This window comes from Narcine bancroftii, chromosome 3 (genome assembly GCF_036971445.1).
Source record: "Narcine bancroftii isolate sNarBan1 chromosome 3, sNarBan1.hap1, whole genome shotgun sequence".
NCBI lineage: Eukaryota > Metazoa > Chordata > Chondrichthyes > Torpediniformes > Narcinidae > Narcine > Narcine bancroftii.
In genome coordinates, this window is record NC_091471.1 from 234,638,327 (window position 1) to 234,656,073 (window position 17,747).

Sequence of the window (17,747 nt, forward strand, 5' to 3'; positions counted from 1 at the left end):
TAAATCTGAAGAAGCTTTTATTTTTAAGAGTGTAACAGAGTAGAGAGACATGCACCTTCTCTTATACAAGAGGCTGGGGAGATTGAACCAACTCTCCACCCATCCCTTCACACACAGATATTCCCAGCACCCCGGCTTGATCAATCCACACAGCCAGGAGGGTCAGGAGGGGGAGTGAGTGAGTGATCAGTATGTCCCTGACCTGCAAGTCAGATCTTGCCAGCAAAGGTTCCAGATTCTATTTGACTGTCCCATCGTTTCACCTGGAGCAGGGGAGAGAGAAAGTTCAGAGGCAGGAAAGAGCACACATCTCCCTCACGCCCCCCCCTCCCTCCAAGAGGGCGAGGCTCCCGCAGTCCTAGCCCCAGGGAGTGTGGGTCTGGATTATGTGCCCCATGTCCCAAAATATGAACTTTTACAATCCCCCTCAACAGTGTGGCGCTACCTCAGTCCCAGCCCCAGGGAGGGTGGGCCTGGATTATGGGCCCCAGTCCCAGAGTATGTATATCTCCCCCCGACAGTGCGGCTCCCTTGGTCCCGTCCCCAGGGAGGTTGGGCTTTAGTCCCAGAGTATATACATCTCCCCCCGACAGTGCGGCTCCCTCAGTCCCGTTCCCGGGGAGGGTGGGCTTCATTCCCAGACTACATACATCTCCCTCTGACAATGCGGCTCCCTCAGTCCCGTCCCCAGGGAGGGTGGGCCTGGATTATGGGCCACGGACTATATACATCTCCCCCCGACAGTGCGGCTCCCTCAGTCCCAGGGAGGATGGGCCTGCATTTGGAGACTAGGGAGGGAAGAACCTCTCGCTCCTGTCCAGTTTCTATTTTCCCGAACTGTGATTGGATAGAATGGTTCTTACCCAAGATATGGGGCACAGGGTCTTGTAAACTTTGCTGTACCAATCACAGACAGACACCTCCTTGCCCTGAGCAGTGAGGGCTTTCTGACATCGATGGAAATCTGTGGCGGAGATAAAACGAAAATGGGGACGGGGTGGAGAAGAGAAGTTGGTGATGATGCAGTTCAACCTTTTTTTTATAATTTTTTATTTTTCACACCATAAATCACATTAACCATGATACACATTTTTTCCTTTTCACACATACACAATGTCATTTTCTCCCCCCCCCCCCTCCTCCCCTCCCACCCTCCCCACCTCCCCCCTCCCGTCCATTTAAGGTATAAAATCTAGGATACATTAAACCAGTCAGACAATGTTGTCATTCAACAAAAATACACCAGAAATTCTACTGAGTCCATTCTTTTCTTTCCTTCTCCTTCCATCACCTTAGGTAATGTTTGTCCCCGGTAGGTTTTCGCTATTGTATTTAATGTAAGGCTCCTATACTTGTTCGAATATTTCAATATTATTTCTTAACCTATATGTTATTTTTTCTAATGGAATACATTTATTCATTTCTATATACCATTGTTGTATTTTCAAATTATCTTCCAATTTCCAGGTTGACATAATACATTTTTTTGCTATAGCTAGAGCTATCTTAACAAATCTTTTTTGTGCATCCTCCAAATCAATTCCAAATTCTTTGTTTTTTATGTTACTTAGGAGAAAGATTTCTGGATTCTTTGGTATATTGTTTTCTGTTATTTTATTTAATATCAAATTGAGATCTTCCCAAAATTTTTCTACTTTTTCACATGTCCAGATTGCATGAATTGTTGTTCCCATTTCTTTTTTACATCGAAAACATCTATCAGATACTGTTGGGTCCCATTTATTTAACTTTTGAGGTGTAATGTATAGCCTGTGAATCCAATTATATTGTATCATACGTAACCTCGTATTTATTGTATTTCTCATCGTTCCGAGCTTAACTTCTCGCATGTTTCCTTTTTTATCTTTATATTTAAATCCTGTTCCCATTTTTGTTTAGTTTTAACATTTGTTTCCTCATTCTCCTTTTCTTGCAGTTTAATATACATATTTGTTATAAATCTTTTGATTATCATTGTATCTGTAATCACATATTCAAAGTTACTTCCCTCTGGCAAACTCAAACTGCTTCCTAATTTATCCTTCAAGTAGGATCTCAATTGGTAATATGCCAGTGCTGTATCTTGAGTTATATTGTATTTATCTTTCATTTGTTCAAAGGATAATAATCTATTTCCTGAGAAACAATTTTCTATTCTTTTAATCCCTTTTTTCTCCCATTCTCTAAAGGAAAGGTTATCTATTGTAAAAGGGAGTAACTTGTTTTGCGTCAATATTAGTTTTGGTAATTGATAATTTGTTTTATTTCTTTCTACATGAATCTTCTTCCAAATATTGAGGAGATGATGTAATACTGGAGAAGTTCTATGTTGTACCAATTTTTCAACCCATTTATATAATATGTGTTCAGGTGTCTTTTCCCCTATTTTATCTAATTCTAATCTAGTCCAATCTGGCTTTTCCCTTGTTTGATAAAAATCTGATAGGTATCTTAATTGTGCGGCTCTATAATAATTTTTAAAGTTTGGCAGTTGTAAGCCTACTTTTTTATACCATTCTGTTAATTTATTTAGTGCTATCCTCGGTTTCCCCCCTTTCCATAAAAATTTCCTTATTATTTTCTTTAACTCCTTGAAGAATTTCTCTGTCAGTTGTATTGGCAATGCCTGAAATAGGTATAATATCCTTGGAAAAATGTTCATTTTAATACAGTTTATCCTTCCTATTAGTGTTAATGGTAAATCTTTCCAATGCTCTAAATCATCCTGTAATTTTTTCATTAGTGGATAATAATTGAGTTTATATAGTTGGCCGAGATTTTTGTTTATTTGTACACCTAGGTATCTTATTGCTTGCATTTGCCATCTAAATGGTGATTCTTTCTTAAATTTTGAGAAATCCGCATCATTCATAGGCATTGCTTCACTTTTATTTACGTTGATCTTGTAACCTGACACTTCTCCATATTCCTTCAATTTCTTATATAATTCTTTTATTGATAGTTCTGGTTCTGTTAAGTATACTATAACATCATCCGCAAATAAACTGATTTTATATTCCTTGTCTTTTATTTTTATCCCTTTTATATTATTTTCTGTTCTTATCAATTCTGCTAGTGGTTCTATAGCTAACGAAAACAATAAAGGTGATAGTGGGCATCCCTGTCATGTTGACCTGCTTAAGTTAAATTGCTTTGATACATGTCCATTTACTGTCACTTTCGCTAATGGTCCCTTATATAATGCTTTAATCCAATTAATATACTTCTCCGGTAAACTGAACTTTTGCAATACTTTGAACAAATAATTCCATTCTACTCTGTCAAAGGCCTTCTCTGCGTCTAAAGCAACTGCTACTGTTGGTGCTTTATTCCCTTCTACTGCATGAATTAAGTTAATAAAATTACAAATATTGTCTGTTGTGCGTGTTTTTGATAAATCCAGTTTGGTCTAGATTTACCATTTTCGGTACATACTCTGCTAATCTGTTTGCTAATAATTTAGCTATTATCTTATAATCTGTGTTAAGTAAAGATATTGGTCTATATGACGCTGGTGTGAGTGGATCTTTCCCTTGCTTTAGTATTACTGTAATTATTGCTGTTTTACATGAATCTGGTAAGCTTTGCGTTTTATCAATCTGGTTGATTACTTCTAGGAGGGGCGGAATTAATAAGTCTTTAAATGTTTTATAGAATTCTATTGGGAATCCATCCTCTTGGTGTCTTATTATTTGGTAATTTTTTTATTATCTCTTGTATTTCTACTATTCCAAATGGCTCTGTTAATTTATTTTGTTCCTCTATTTGTAGTTTTGGTAGTTCAATTTTAGTTAGAAATTCATCTATTTTCCCTTCTTTCCCTTCGTTTTCAGTTCGGTATAATTGTTCATAGAATTCTCTAAAGTTTTCCTTAATTTCTTTTGGATTATATGTAATTTGTTTATCTTTTTTTCCTTGATGCCAATACCATTTTCTTAGCTTGTTCTGTCTTAAGCTGCCATGCTAGGATTTTGTGCGTTTTTTCACCTAGTTCATAATATTTCTGTTTTGTCTTCATTATATTTTTCTCCACCTTATATGTTTGTAGTGTTTCATATTTTATTTTTTTTATCCGCCAATTGTCTTCTTTTAGTTATATCTTCCTTCATTACTAATTCTTTTTCTATATTTACTATTTCCCTTTCCAACTGCTCTGTTTCCTGATTATAGTCCTTCTTCATCTTGGTTACATAACTTATTATTTGCCCTCTAATAAATGCTTTCATTGCATCCCATAGTATAAACTTATCTTCCACTGATTCCGTATTTATTTCAAAATACATTTTAATTTGTTTTTCAATAAATTCTCTAAAATCCTGCCTTTTAAGTAACATGGGGTTTAATCTCCTACTATACATTCTTGGAGGGATGTCCTCTAACTTTACTGTCAATATTAAGGGTGAATGGTCCGATAGTATTCTAGCTTTATATTCTGTTTTTTTTTACTCTATCTTGCATACGAGCTGATAACAAAAGTAGGTCTATTCTTGAGTATGTTTTATGTCTAGCCGAGTAATATGAATATTCCTTTTCCTTTGGGTGTTGTTTCCTCCATATATCCAAAAGTTGCATTTCTTCCATCGATTTAATTATAAATTTGGTTACTTTGTTCTTTCTGTTAATTTTTTTCCCAGTTTTGTCCATATTTGAATCCAAATTCAGGTTGAAATCCCCTCCTATTAATATTTTCCCCTGCTTATCTGCTATCTTCAAAAAAATATCTTGCATAAACTTTTGATCTTCTTCGTTAGGTGAATATATATTGAGTAGATTCCAAAACTCCGAATATATCTGACACTTTATCATTACATATCTCCCTGCTGGATCTATTATTTCCTCTTCTATTTTAAATGGCACAGTTTTACTAATTAATATAGCTACTCCTCTTGCTTTTGAATTATACGATGCTGCTGTTACGTGTCCTACCCAATCTCTCTTTAATTTCTTATGCTCCAATTCAGTTAAATGTGTTTCTTGCACAAATGCTATATCAATTTTTTCTTTTTTCAGTAAATTTAGAAGTTTCTTCCTTTTAATTTGGTTATGTATTCCATTAATATTTAAAGTCATATAGTTCAACGTAGCCATTTTATACTGTTTATCTTCCCTTTCCGTTTCTCCATCATTACCTTTCCTTCTTATCCATTTCTGTTTTCTTGTTTTGAATCCTTTATAAGACAACATTCCTAAAACATCAAACATTTTCCTTATTCTCCTATTTAAAACTCCTTTAGCCCCAATCCCCCCTTCCCCTCCCGAGTTGTCCTTTATCTCTTGTCGGACAACCACATCTCCTCTCTCCATTTGGATTTGCAAATTCACTCGCAAGCGTCAGCTGATTTTGCAGTGACCGTAACACCCCCCCACCCAGCACCCGCCCAGAAAAGATTTCACTTTTCATATGTGACAAAGGTCACTCTTTTAATTCCCTCCTTATTCCCTCTATTCCTTTTCCTTCCCTTATTAATTCTTGTCTATACTATCTATATTTTCCTCTAAATACGGATACATTCATGTATGCACATTATACATATACACACATATACCTCTTTACCCACATACATACAAATCGTGGTCATTTTTACTCTTATTACATGTCTTCATCTCTGTTTGTTTTGTAGTTGTTCTGCAAATTTCCTTGCTTCCTCTGGATCCGAGAATAGTTTTTTAACATAAGGTCGTTTTCGATGTTTTGAACTCCTTCCTCTTCTTCAGGAGTTCAAAACTTATGTCTTTTTAGTTCGCAGTCTTTTGTACTCTCAGTCTTCATCTCTCAGTCTATTTTGTAATTGTTCTGCAAATTTTCATGCTTCCTCTGGATCCGAGAATAGTCTGTTTTGTTGTCCTGGAATAAATATTTTCAATACCGCTGGATGCTTTAGTATAAATTTATACCCTTTCTTCCATAAAATCGCCTTTGCTGTATTGAACTCCTTTCTCTTCTTCAGGAGTTCAAAACTTATATCTGGATAAATGAAGACTTTTTGCCCTTTGTACTCCAGTGGCTTATTGTCCTCTTACTTTTTCCATTGTTTTCTCCAGTACCTTTTCTCTTGTAGTATATCTTAGGAATTTTACTAAAACAGATCTTGGCTTTTGTTGTGATTGTAGTTTAAAGGCCAATGCTCTATGTGCCCTTTCTATTTCCATTTCTTGCTGTAGTTCTGGACATCCTAGGATCCTAGGGATCCAATCTTTTATAAACTCTCTCATATTCTTGCCTTCTTCATCTTCCTTAAGGCCCACTATCTTTATGTTATTTCTTCTGTTATAATTTTCCATTATATCTATTTTCTGAGCTAACAGTTCTTGTGTCTCTTTAACTTTTTTATTAGATTCCTCTAATTTCTTTTTTAAGTCCTCTACCTCCATTTCTACTGCTGCTTCTCGTTCTTGCACCTTGTCCATTCTTTTTCCCATTTCTGATAAGGTCATATCTATTTTATTCATTTTCTCTTCTGTATTGTTTATTCTTCTTAAATCATTAAATTCTTGCGCTTGCCATTCTTTAAATGACTCCATGTAATCTTTAATAAGATAAAGTATATCCTTTATCTTGCCTTTCCCTTCTTCTTCTATTTCACTGTACTCTTCCTCTTCCTCTTCTTCTTCCTCTGGGTTGGCCATCTGTTGTTTCTTTGTTGCCCTTTTCTTCTCTTCTTTCTTGTTTTCGTTGTCTTCTATGTTCTCCTCTTGCTGCAGGTGTTCTGCAGCTGTCATTGCCGGCTGTGGAGATCGACTCCCCAGCTGGTCAGCCCTCCCGTCGGTGTTTTTTTTCATGCGCATCGCGCATGCGCGGTTGCGCACTTTTACTCGGCTCAGCGAGCCATTTTTGTAGTCCACTTTCTACCGACCTGAGGGAGCGGGTTTCTCTCTCCATCGCTGGCCTCTTCGAACAGTTAAGGCCTTTTCCTTCATCTTCCGTTGTCTTCTCTTCCTCTCTTTTTGCCGTTGGTTTCGACTTTTCTTTTTTCGTCGCCATCTTCTTTCCACCTTTATATTCACTTTACTTTGATTTTTATTTTTGTGCCTTTGTGTTTTGCTTTGTTTTTTCTGACTTTTCTGGAGAGGGCTGGAGTTCACCGTCCGGCCACTACTCCATCACATGACTCCTCAGGTTGCAGTTCAACCTTGAATCTCTTGCCCTGGCCAATGTTCTGGTCTCTCCATTCCCCCTCTTCTACCCTGATGGAACTGGTTGATTAGCCATTTTTTGCAATACCTATCCTTTTTTTAAAAAAACTTTATTTATTCGTTCAAAATACAGATAATAAGTAACATACACAACAATAAACTAAACATGAACGATATATTTTATATATATAAAAGAAAAAAAAGAAAAAAGAGAAAAAAATAAAGAAAAATTAAACATACATATTAAGATCTAATCAACGTAAATCAAAATGTAAATATTCTGAATATAACAACCACTTATAAAAAAAACTATAGTTATCACGCAAAACATTTGATTTTTTCCATTATTAAACAATATTTCATCTCATTATGCCATCTATTCATATCAATCATATTCGTATCTTTCCACGTACTAGCAATACATTTTTTCGCTACAGGTAATGCTAAATATACAAAAACAAGTTGAAATTTATCTAATCCCAGACCCTTCTTTGAAACAATCTCCCAAATTTTTTACACCTTTAAATCTCCAATGTAATAAACTTCGATTATGTATTGAGAAAGAAATGTTGATTATTATACAATGGAGTCAAGGCCAACAATTCACCACTAAAACCTATCATTTTCTTTTTCTTTGTCCGTAACTTCATTAAATGTTTTAATATAGGCACATTATATTCCTGTAACAAATTTACATTCCATCTAAACAAAAATTGATGTATTTAAACCTCGAACATTAAAAGTAGCAAACCTCAACTTTGACATATCTACTAATATTACTAAGAACTAATAATATCTATATATAAAAACTCAAAACAACATAAATAGGCCCTCCAATAGGAGAAAAGGAAACCACAAATTAAAGACTAAATAAAATAAAAATTTAAAAAAAAATAGAAAAAAGATAAAGTTAAAAAAAAACCCCAAAAAACTACCAAAAGGTAGTAATCCCTAAACCAATCTTGGGTGTGGATCACCCACCAGAACATAGAGCAAATCTCTCCCTCCCCAGCCAAACAAAGAATAACAACAAGATATCATAATGACATAAAAATAAATTAAGAATAAGAAAGTTCTTCTATTCATCCAAGAGATTCCAAACTCGGCGACCCCATTTCAGGAGGAGCTAGACTCTTTCCATTCCCATTTCTTCCATTTCCAGAACAACCAGATTTTTCTTTAGGAGACAATAGTGGACTACGTCTTTGTCCTCGTACATCTGGCAACGAATCAGCAAAAATCATTGCTTCACGCTCATTCTCAAAAAAATCAAGATTGGAAGTCTCCACAAACACCTTCAACACTGCCGGATAGCCAAAAGTAGACTTATAGCCTTTACGCCACAAAACTTCTTTAACTGGATTAAATCGACGCCGACGCTGAATAACCTCTTGACTCAAATCGGGATTAAAAAAAACTCTTTATTCTGAATCATTAACGGAGCTTGTCATTGTCTAGCGTTTTGCACTGCTAGACGAAGTATTGTTTCTTTGTCCAAATAATTCAAGCATCAAATTATCACGGGTCTCGGTGATTGACCAGGCAGAGGTCTTCTTCTTAAGGCTCTATGAGCTCTTTCCAATACCAAGCCTCCAGAGAAAAATTCTTGCCCCAATATTTGTGAGATCCATTCGGTAAAAAAACGAAGAGGATCTTGTCCTTCCATACCTTCCGGCAAACCAACAATCTTCACATTATTCCTTCTACTTTGATTCTCCAAATAATCTACTTTCCTCTCTAACTCCTTCTCACGTTCTCGCAATTCTTTAACAGATTTTTCCACCTCCATCACTTTTTCTGTATTAGAGGCCACTTGCTGTTTACATTCCAAAAAAGCAGACTGAAATTTTTAAAAATCTTCAGAAAATACTTCCACACGTGCATTAACTGTAGTGAATTCTGACCTCATACTATCTTTCATTTGAGCCAACTCTTGCATAATCGGCTGAGTAACAGTACTTAACAGGTTAAGTTGTAATTCAGAAAGACTCAACCCTGTTTTCTTTAATGTAATGTCAGAACCAGATAACTGCAGCTCCTGCTGCAGCTCAACAGCAGGCATTTTAACAGATTTTTTTTTTTAAAAAACAGATTTACTGCGAGTTTGAACTCTCAGTAAAGGCACCCCAGCTTCCTCAGGGGGTTGATGCTGATCTCCCCCCCACAACTCGCTGTTGTTTCAAGAACGGATAAGATTAAGCTCTTCAGGTTGAAGTACTGCCTGAGTGGTTTCAAACAATGGAGTCATTTTCCTACGAGCTCTCTCTGTTAAAGTTGGCAGGCTGCCAGAATCAGAATCCACTTCTTGGGAACACGCACCTTCCTCCTGAGAACGAGTAATTCCAGCGATATCTTTCTCCTGGTGAGTAGTAGTCATTTTTTTTTTTCAGCTCCCACAGGCAATAAATCTGAAGCTGTAGCAGGCTTTTTAGGCCTTAAATCTTCAACACTCCGAAAATGTAATTTCTTCTGCACTTGAAGTTTAATCTTTTTACCATTAATGGCCATAACAGTTCCTTGATACTTTAAACTAAGTTTTTAAAAAAGTTTAAACTTAAAAACAAAAAGTTAAAAACGGGTTCTTAAAAGTCTGACCAGAGAGATCGAGATTACACGTCTAGACTCTACGCCATCTTGCCACGCTGCCACGCCCCCCAGCAATACTCTCCCAAAATCTTTCAACAGCAATAATTACCATGATACCAAAAGAAGATAGAGACCCTTTAAAACCTTCATCTTATAGACCTAATTCATTATTAAATGCAGATTATGATTCTTGCGAAAATACTGGCAAATAGAATCTCAAGATTATTACGCAAATTAATAAATATGGATCAAACAGGTTTAGTAAAAATAGAGACAATCAGCGGACAATGTGGCTAAATTAATTAGTATCATACACAGCACAAAAAAAAATTTAAGTGTTGCATTGGCTTTAGATTTAGAAAAAGCATTCGATAGATTGGAAAGGAACTTTTTGTTCAAGTTTTTGGATAAATTCAGATTTGGTCAAACTTTTATAAATTGGATTAAGGCTTTATATAATGATCCTAAAGCTAAAGTAACGACTAATGCACAAATATCCACCCCTTTTCAATTCCCAAAAGATCTAGTAGATGTGGATGTCCCTCATCTCCAGCTTTGTTTATATTAGCTATAGAGCCACTACCAGAGGCAATTAGGAGTGATTTGGAAGTTAAGGGATTTAAGGTAGGTCAAGAAGAGCATAAAGTTAGTTTATTTGTAGATGATGTTTTAATATATTTGACAGAACCCGTGACTTGCATGTGAAAATCATATTTTAAATTGGAAGAATATGGTAAGATATCTGGTTACAAAATAAAATGGGAGAAAAGTGAAATTATGCCCCTTATGGAGAGATTTATAGTCATCATCAATTTAAATGGCTAAAAGATAGGATAAAAATACCTAAGGGATTCGTGTTGATAATAATTTTTAAAATGTTTATAAATTGAATTATTTCAAGATTTAAAAAAATGGATGATTTTACCTATAACCATATAACAATTACAGTACGGAAACAGGCCATATCGGCCCTTCTAGTCCACACCAATTGAAGTGAAGCTCCACTAGTTCCACCTACTTGATCCCTGCCCATAACCATGTACTCATCCAACCTCCAATTAATTGACAAAACTGACCTTGCTGCAAACACCTCTTCTGGAAGGTCATTCCACTCAGTCACCACTCTCTGAGTGAAGAAGTCTTACTTCTAAAGTTTTACCCCCTAACCTTTAACTTATGACCCCTTGTTCCAATCTCTCCTACCCTCAAGGGGAAGAGCCTATTCACATCTACTCCCCTCATAATTTTAAATGCCTCTATAAAATCCCCCCTAAGCCTTCTACGCTCCAATGAATAAAGACCCAATCTACTCAATCTTTCTCTGTATTCTAGATACTGTAATCCAGGCAACATTTTAGTAAATCTTCTCTGCGCCCTCTCCACCTTATTGATATCCTTCCTATAATGTTAGTATGAAGGGTTAACTGTGTTACGATGAATATATTCCCATGAGTACAATACCTTTTTCAAACCTCATCTACATTATTACTTTTCAAGAAAGGTAAAATATCAAGTTTCTAAAGAAAGATTAACATGGAAATATGAATTGTTAGGAAGCTGAAGGCTTCCCAACTTCAGAATTATTATTAAGCAGCTCAAATTAAATTTCTCACATTTTTTTTGAAGCAGTAAAACCAGCGTGGGTGAAAATAGGAGAGATTTGCAGAGAAATTTATATACAAATGGGATTCAAAATCAACACCGTTGTTGAAACACTTGATTTCTATTTGGAATAAGATAAATGCCAAAATTGGAACAAAAGGAAGTATAATCGGCCAAGATGCCCGATTCAAATCGGTCTTGTACCTTTTTCAAAGGATAACTAACTTTTAACTATTTGGTTTTGTAAAGGCATTAAAAATATTGAAGATTGTTATGAACAAGGCCAAATGATGTCATTTGAACAACTAAGGAATAAATATGGAATAACCAGTAAAACTTTTTTTAAAATTTTCAACTGTGAGAATATTTGAAGGAACTACTAAACATGGAGTCCATAATTTTAGACAGCGGTGGGAGCTGGATTTGAATATTACAATTGATGAGGAAAGATGGTCAAATTGTATGACAAATACTATTAATGTACATCAGTTATATTTGACACCACAAAAATTGAATAGAATGAAATCAGATTTATCAGATCAATGTTTTAGGTGTGATGAAGAGACAGGTAAAGCCTGCTTGGGTGGACTTATTTTTTAGAACAAGTTAAAGGCATTTCCACAAAACCCAGATTTATTTCTATTGGGAAATGTAGAAGGAGCAAAAGTCAAGATGAAACTATCAACATACCAAATGAAATGTGTTAAAATAGCATTAGCAGTGGCAAGGAAGTGTATTGCAGTGACCGGGAAATCAGATTCACACTCAGGCATAGCAAAATGGAATGCAGAAATTCAAAGCTGTATCCCCTTGGACAAAATTACATACAATTTGAAAAATAAAAATTTTTGCAAATTTATGCACATTTTAGGTATAAATATGTAGTGGTCTTCCAGCCTCTCAAGACCTGTGTTAATTTTCTTCCCCAAATAGCTTATATAAACCTTGCTGGTTTGGGAAGCAATCCTCTGAGCACTCAATGAGCTAGTTTTTTTTTCTCTTTTTCTTTATATTACTATATTTTCTTTTAAATATTTTTTTTTCTTTGGGGTGGGGGGGTTTAGTGAGGGATGGTATGGGAGGGAAGGGATTATAACCATCATTTGATTAATGAAACTCTCCAAATTTAAATTTTGTTTATATAATTGTTTATTAATTACATGTATATAAAAAAGATTCAAAAAAAACTTTTAAGTTCCTGAGTGTAAATATCAGTGCAATCATGAAGATGATGTAGCACACCGTGAGGAATTTAGTGTGCTCCCAAAAACTTGCAAATTTCTATGGGTGGACCGTGGAGAGCATTCTGGCCAATTGCATCACTGTCTGCTGTCAATGCACGGACTAGAAAAGACTAGGGCTGTGAATTCTGCCTGCGACATCACAGGTACCAGACTTCACTCCATCAAGGACAGCTACAAGGCGGGGTCTTCAAAAAAATCCCAGCCTCTATCCTCAAAGACCCCCAGCACCCAGCCCATGTCCTTGATGCTACCATTGGGAAGGAGGTACAGGAACTCAAGGACATACTCAGAGGCACAAGGACAGCTTCATCCCCGCTGCCATCAGATCCCTGATTACCTCGCTTTCTCTTCTTTTGCACTATTTTTTAAAATTTAGAGCAGTATTTGCCCTGTGATGCTTCCACAAAACAAATTTTGTGACACGTTCATGACAATAAATTGATCATCTTCTACATCCTCTTTATAGCTTCCACATCCTTCCTGTAATGAGGTGACCAGAACTGCAACATTACCTCAATGTTCTGAACTCAGTACCACGACTAATGAAGGCCAACATCCCATAAGACATCGTAACTAACCTATCAATCTGCGTGGCAACCTTGGAAGATCTATGGATCTGGACCCCAAGCAATATCTCAGTCCATCACACTGTTGAAAAACCTGCCATTAACCACATACTCTGTCTTCAATCCGACCTTCCAAAATGAATTACTTCACACTTATCCGGATTGAACTCCAACTGCCACTTTTCCGCTCAACTCCCTACCTTGTTGTAACCTCCCACAATGTCCACAACACCCCTGACATTCCTGTCACCTCAATAACCCACCCTTCAACTTTTCCAACTCCCCATCCCGTTTGTATCCCATTGTAATCTCCGACAGTGTTCGCTACACCCCCGACCTTCCCATCATCTCATTGACCAACCCGACTTCTCCGCCCAACTCCCCATCCTGTCTGTATCCCGTTGTACCTCCAACACTGTCCACAACACCCCCGACATTCCTGTCACCTCAATAACCCACCCTTCAACTTTTCCAACTCCCCATCCCGTTTGTATCCCATTGTAATCTCCGACAGTGTTCGCTACACCCCCGACCTTCCCATCATCTCATTGACCAACCCGACTTCTCCGCCCAACTCCCCATCCTGTCTGTATCCCGTTGTACCTCCAACACTGTCCACAACACCCCCGACATTCCTGTCACCTCAATAACCCACCCTTCAACTTTTCCAACTCCCCATCCCGTTTGTATCCCATTGTAATCTCCGACAGTGTTCGCTACACCCCCGACCTTCCCATCATCTCATTGACCAACCCGACTTCTCCGCCCAACTCCCCATCCTGTCTGTATCCCGTTGTACCTCCAACACTGTCCACAACACCCCCGACCTTCCCGTCACCTCACTGACCTCCCTCTACTTCTCCCCATCTTGCCTGTTTCCCATTGTAACCTCCGACACTGTCCACAACATTCCCAACCTTCCCGTCACCTCACTGACCTCCCTCTACTTCTCCCCATCCTGCCTGTATCCCATTATAACCTCAGACACTGTGCACAACACCTCCAACCTTCCCTTCACCTCACTGACTCACCCAACTCCCCATCCCGTCTGTATCCCATTGTAACCCCGTTAACCTCCTACACTCTCCCGAAGTCATACAAGCAGAAATAGGCAATTCAGGCCATTGAGTCTCCCCCTCATTTAATCATGAGCTGATCCATTCTCCCACTTGGCCTTCTCCCCATAACCTTTGATTCCCTGTCTAATCAAGAACCCACCAATCTCTTAAATACATCAATGACTCGGCCTCCAAAACTGCCAATGGCAACAAATTCCACAGATTCACCGCCCTCCAGGTCTGTTCAACCCTTCAACCCTGAAGTTGTGCCCTCTTGTCCCAGACTCTCCCACCGCGGGAAACCACCTTTCCACATCTACTCTGTCCACACCTTTCAATATTCAAAATGAGATTTCCCCTCATTCTTGTAAACTCCGATTACAGACCAAGAGCTGTCGAACACTCATCATGTGAGCCTTTTATTCCCAGAATCATCCATGAACCTCCTTTCAACCCTAATATCAGCACCTTTTCTTTAATTGGGAGCCCAAAACTGCTCACAATACTCCGAGTGAGGTCTCACCAGAGCCTTATGAAATCTCAATGTTACATCCCTATTCTTGTATTCTATTCCTCTCCACAACACCCCCAACCTTTCTGTCATCTCACTGACCCACCCCTCCCAATTACCCATCTTGTCTGTATCCCGTCATAACCTTCTACTCTCTCCACAACACCTCCAAATTTCGTGCAAGAACACAAGAAACAGGAGCAGGAGTCTGCCATTCGGCCTGATGATCCTGCTCCGCCGTTCAAAGAGATCGTGGCTGATCAGATGATCGGTTCATCTCCTCCAACCTGCCTTTTCCCCACATCCCTCAATTCCCCTACAATGGAGAAATCTACCAACCTTGTCTTAAATATATTCACTGAGGTGACCTCCACAGCTTCAATGAGCAGCAAATTCCATAGATTCACCACCCACTGGGCAAAGCAGTTCCTCCTCATCTCTCTACTCCGCTGGATCTTGAGGCTGCATACCCTAGTTCTGGTCTCCTTTCCCCCACCCCCCCCCCCGCCACCAATGGGAACTACTTACCTACCTCCACCTTGTATATGCCTTTCAGAATTATAAATGTTCCTATAAGACTACCTCCACCCCGTTCTAAATCCCAGCGAGTCCAGCCCCAGTCAACTCGATCTCTCCTCCAAGGCCAACCCCCTCATCCCTGGAATCAACCTGGTGAACCCCCACTGCACCACCTCCAGAGCCAGCAGTGTCCTTCCTCAAGTAAGGAGATAAGATCTGCACACAGTTCTCCAGATGTGGCCTCACCAGTACCTGCCTGGTACAGTTGCAGCAGGACCTCCCTGCTCCTAAATTCAATCCCTCCAACAATGAAGGTCGGCTTCCCATCTGCCTTCTTGAAAGCCTGCCGCACCTGAAAACCCACCTTTGGCGATTCATGCATGAGCACTCCCAAGTCCTTCTGCATGGCAGCATGCAGTAATCACTTGCCATTTAAATAATATTCTGATTTTATACGTTTTCCTTCCATCTGCAAACTTGGTGGCCAAACTCTTTCCCCCCCCCACCTCCGACCAATTATAAAGTTCATAAGGAGCAGGGGAGCATGGAAGAAGTCCAGACAGAAGAAACTCCACTAGTCACTGACCCTATACAGAAAACAATCCACCCCCAGCTTACCTTGATATTCCTTGCTTCCATTGGTAACCGGCCACCCACAGAACCCCAACCCCTCCGCGAACCCAGAGCGACCCTTCGCCCTCAAGCACCTCCCCCAGCTCCTTCACCACATTACCCAGGTAGTTCTGGTAGCAGTTGCGGGTCTGGTTAGTGTTGGGGAACCTGGCGTCAAAAGGCGCCGTCCGGTATGTGCTGATGCGCTCCTCAATGGTTGCCATGGTGTCACCTGCAGCAGGAGGGACATAGTTAGAGGAAGGACAAGGGAGTAAAGACGGGGAGATTTTGAGGATGGAACAGTAGATGGGAGGGGGAGGATGATGGACATCTGGATGGGAAGAAGATCAGAGAATAGACCAGGAAGTCTTGGGGGCAGTTGGAAAGTTGGGGGGGGGGGGAGAGAAAAAGAGAGCAAGGCAAGCCGGCAAGGGGGGGGAAGGGGAGGGGGGGGGGAAGGTGGAGGGGGGGGGGAAGGGGAGGGGGGGGAAGGGGAGGGGGGGAAGGGGAGGGGGGGGAAGGGGAGGGGGGGGGAAGGGGAGGGGGGAAGAGTAGCGGTCAGGGTCAGGGAGAGGTCATTGGTCTGGAGGCGAAGTGGGGAGAAGGGCGAGCGTCCGTGGTCAACGGCGAATTGCAGGGCCGATACGGGAAGCTGAAGGACCACGGTGGTGGGGGTGGGTTATGCCGAGGTGCCCACCCACCCCGAGCTGCACCTGCTAAGAACTTCTCTCCCTCCGTCCGCTCGCCGCCGAATGATGCCCCCGCAGTCCTTGCCACCCAGGTCACCCTTCCCCCTCGCGCGCTGCATGATGGGAACTACAGCCCCGTTCTCCAAATAAATCACATTCAAATCCGTCTCATGCGGTCTCTAATCGCCAGTGTAATACTTTTGATGCATTATTTAAGCGGCTTTCTGGTAAAAATCCGGGCTGTTGCCCAGGTGTTCATTACGTCATAGCCCACGTGCCCCCTTTTAAAAATTAAAAAAAAATTCCCCATCCCATTTATTTTCCTCTTTTCTTCACAAATTCAGCTTTCTAACACCTTAAAACATTATAATGCTCCCGTGGATGTAAAAAATATCAGCCCCGAGTGGACCACTCTTTTCCTTCCCGGTGACGTCAGAGGTCCTCACCATGTGACAGACTTCATTCTTTTTCAAAAGTTAATTGAACCTCATTTCTGGGACCTCATTGAACTTGAGTGGGATGTCAGCACCGCTGTCAGCAACGGGCCGAAGCACGGAAACAGGCACCTCGGCCCTTCACGCCTATGCTGGACCAATCTTCTGCCTGCTCCCACTGACCTGCCCCCAGTCCAGAGCTTCCCCTCCGTCCCCCCTCCCCTCCATACCCTTCCCATCCATGTACCCATTCAAATTCTTCTTAAATGTTAAAATCAAGCCTACATTCACCTCCTCAGCTCGTTGCACACCCCCACCGCTCTCTGGTGAAGAAACTCCCCCTAAACCTTTCCCCTTTCACCCTTAACCCATGTCCTCTGGTACGAATCTCAACCATGCTCAGTGGAAAAAGTCGACCTACATTTACTCTGTCTAACCCTATAATTTTAAATCCCTCTTTCAAATCTCCCCTCGTTTTTCTACGCTCCAGGGAATAAAGTCCTAACCTGTTTAACCTTTCCCTGTAACTCAGTTCCTGAAGTCTGGTAAATCTTCTCTGCATTTTTTCTATCTTATGGATATTCACAAATGCACCTGGGATTGCCTGATCTTGGAAGGTAAGTCGCTCAGGACTGATCAGTATTTGGAGGGGAGAGAGCCTGGGAACACCCAGTCCTGTAGGTTTCGGTGAGGTGTGATGGGGGGCACCTGGCAAAGTGGCAACTCTCTGTCGACAAAAGTTAAAGAATTTCCTGACAATATTGGAAACTTTATTGTTCCCACCTCTATCAA

The 17,747-nt window shown here is 39.9% G+C and overlaps 1 protein-coding gene across 2 annotated transcripts; it reads right to left on the reverse strand.

The window, feature by feature from the left end:
- LOC138758310 (cytochrome c oxidase subunit 6B1-like) lies at positions 1–16,653 on the reverse strand. Of its 2 annotated transcripts, none has more exons than XM_069927042.1 (4): positions 16,546–16,653; positions 15,954–16,064; positions 864–964; positions 1–263 (listed from the first exon to the last, which is right to left on the reverse strand). In XM_069927042.1, the coding sequence occupies exons 2-4, from the start codon at positions 16,054–16,056 to the stop codon at positions 210–212; spliced, it is 258 nt and encodes an 85-aa protein (XP_069783143.1). In that variant the 5' UTR covers positions 16,057–16,064; positions 16,546–16,653; the 3' UTR covers positions 1–209. The 2 variants fall into 2 exon arrangements, with proteins under 2 accessions (XP_069783143.1, XP_069783144.1); XM_069927043.1 differs by having other exon boundaries at positions 16,534–16,633.
- Positions 16,654–17,747: the final 1,094 nt, after the last annotated feature.

Excerpts from the sequence above, each read along its gene's own strand:
- LOC138758310 (XM_069927042.1), bottom strand. The coding sequence starts at position 16,056 with ATGGCAACCATTGAGGAGCGCATCAGCACATACCGGACGGCGCCTTTT. Across the intron at positions 965-15,953 it reads CTGCTACCAGAACTACCTGG|ATTTCCATCGATGTCAGAAA; the intron begins GTAATGTGGTGA and ends TCTCCGCCACAG. Across the intron at positions 264-863 it reads CCCTGTGCCCCATATCTTGG|GTGAAACGATGGGACAGTCA; the intron begins GTAAGAACCATT and ends CCCCTGCTCCAG.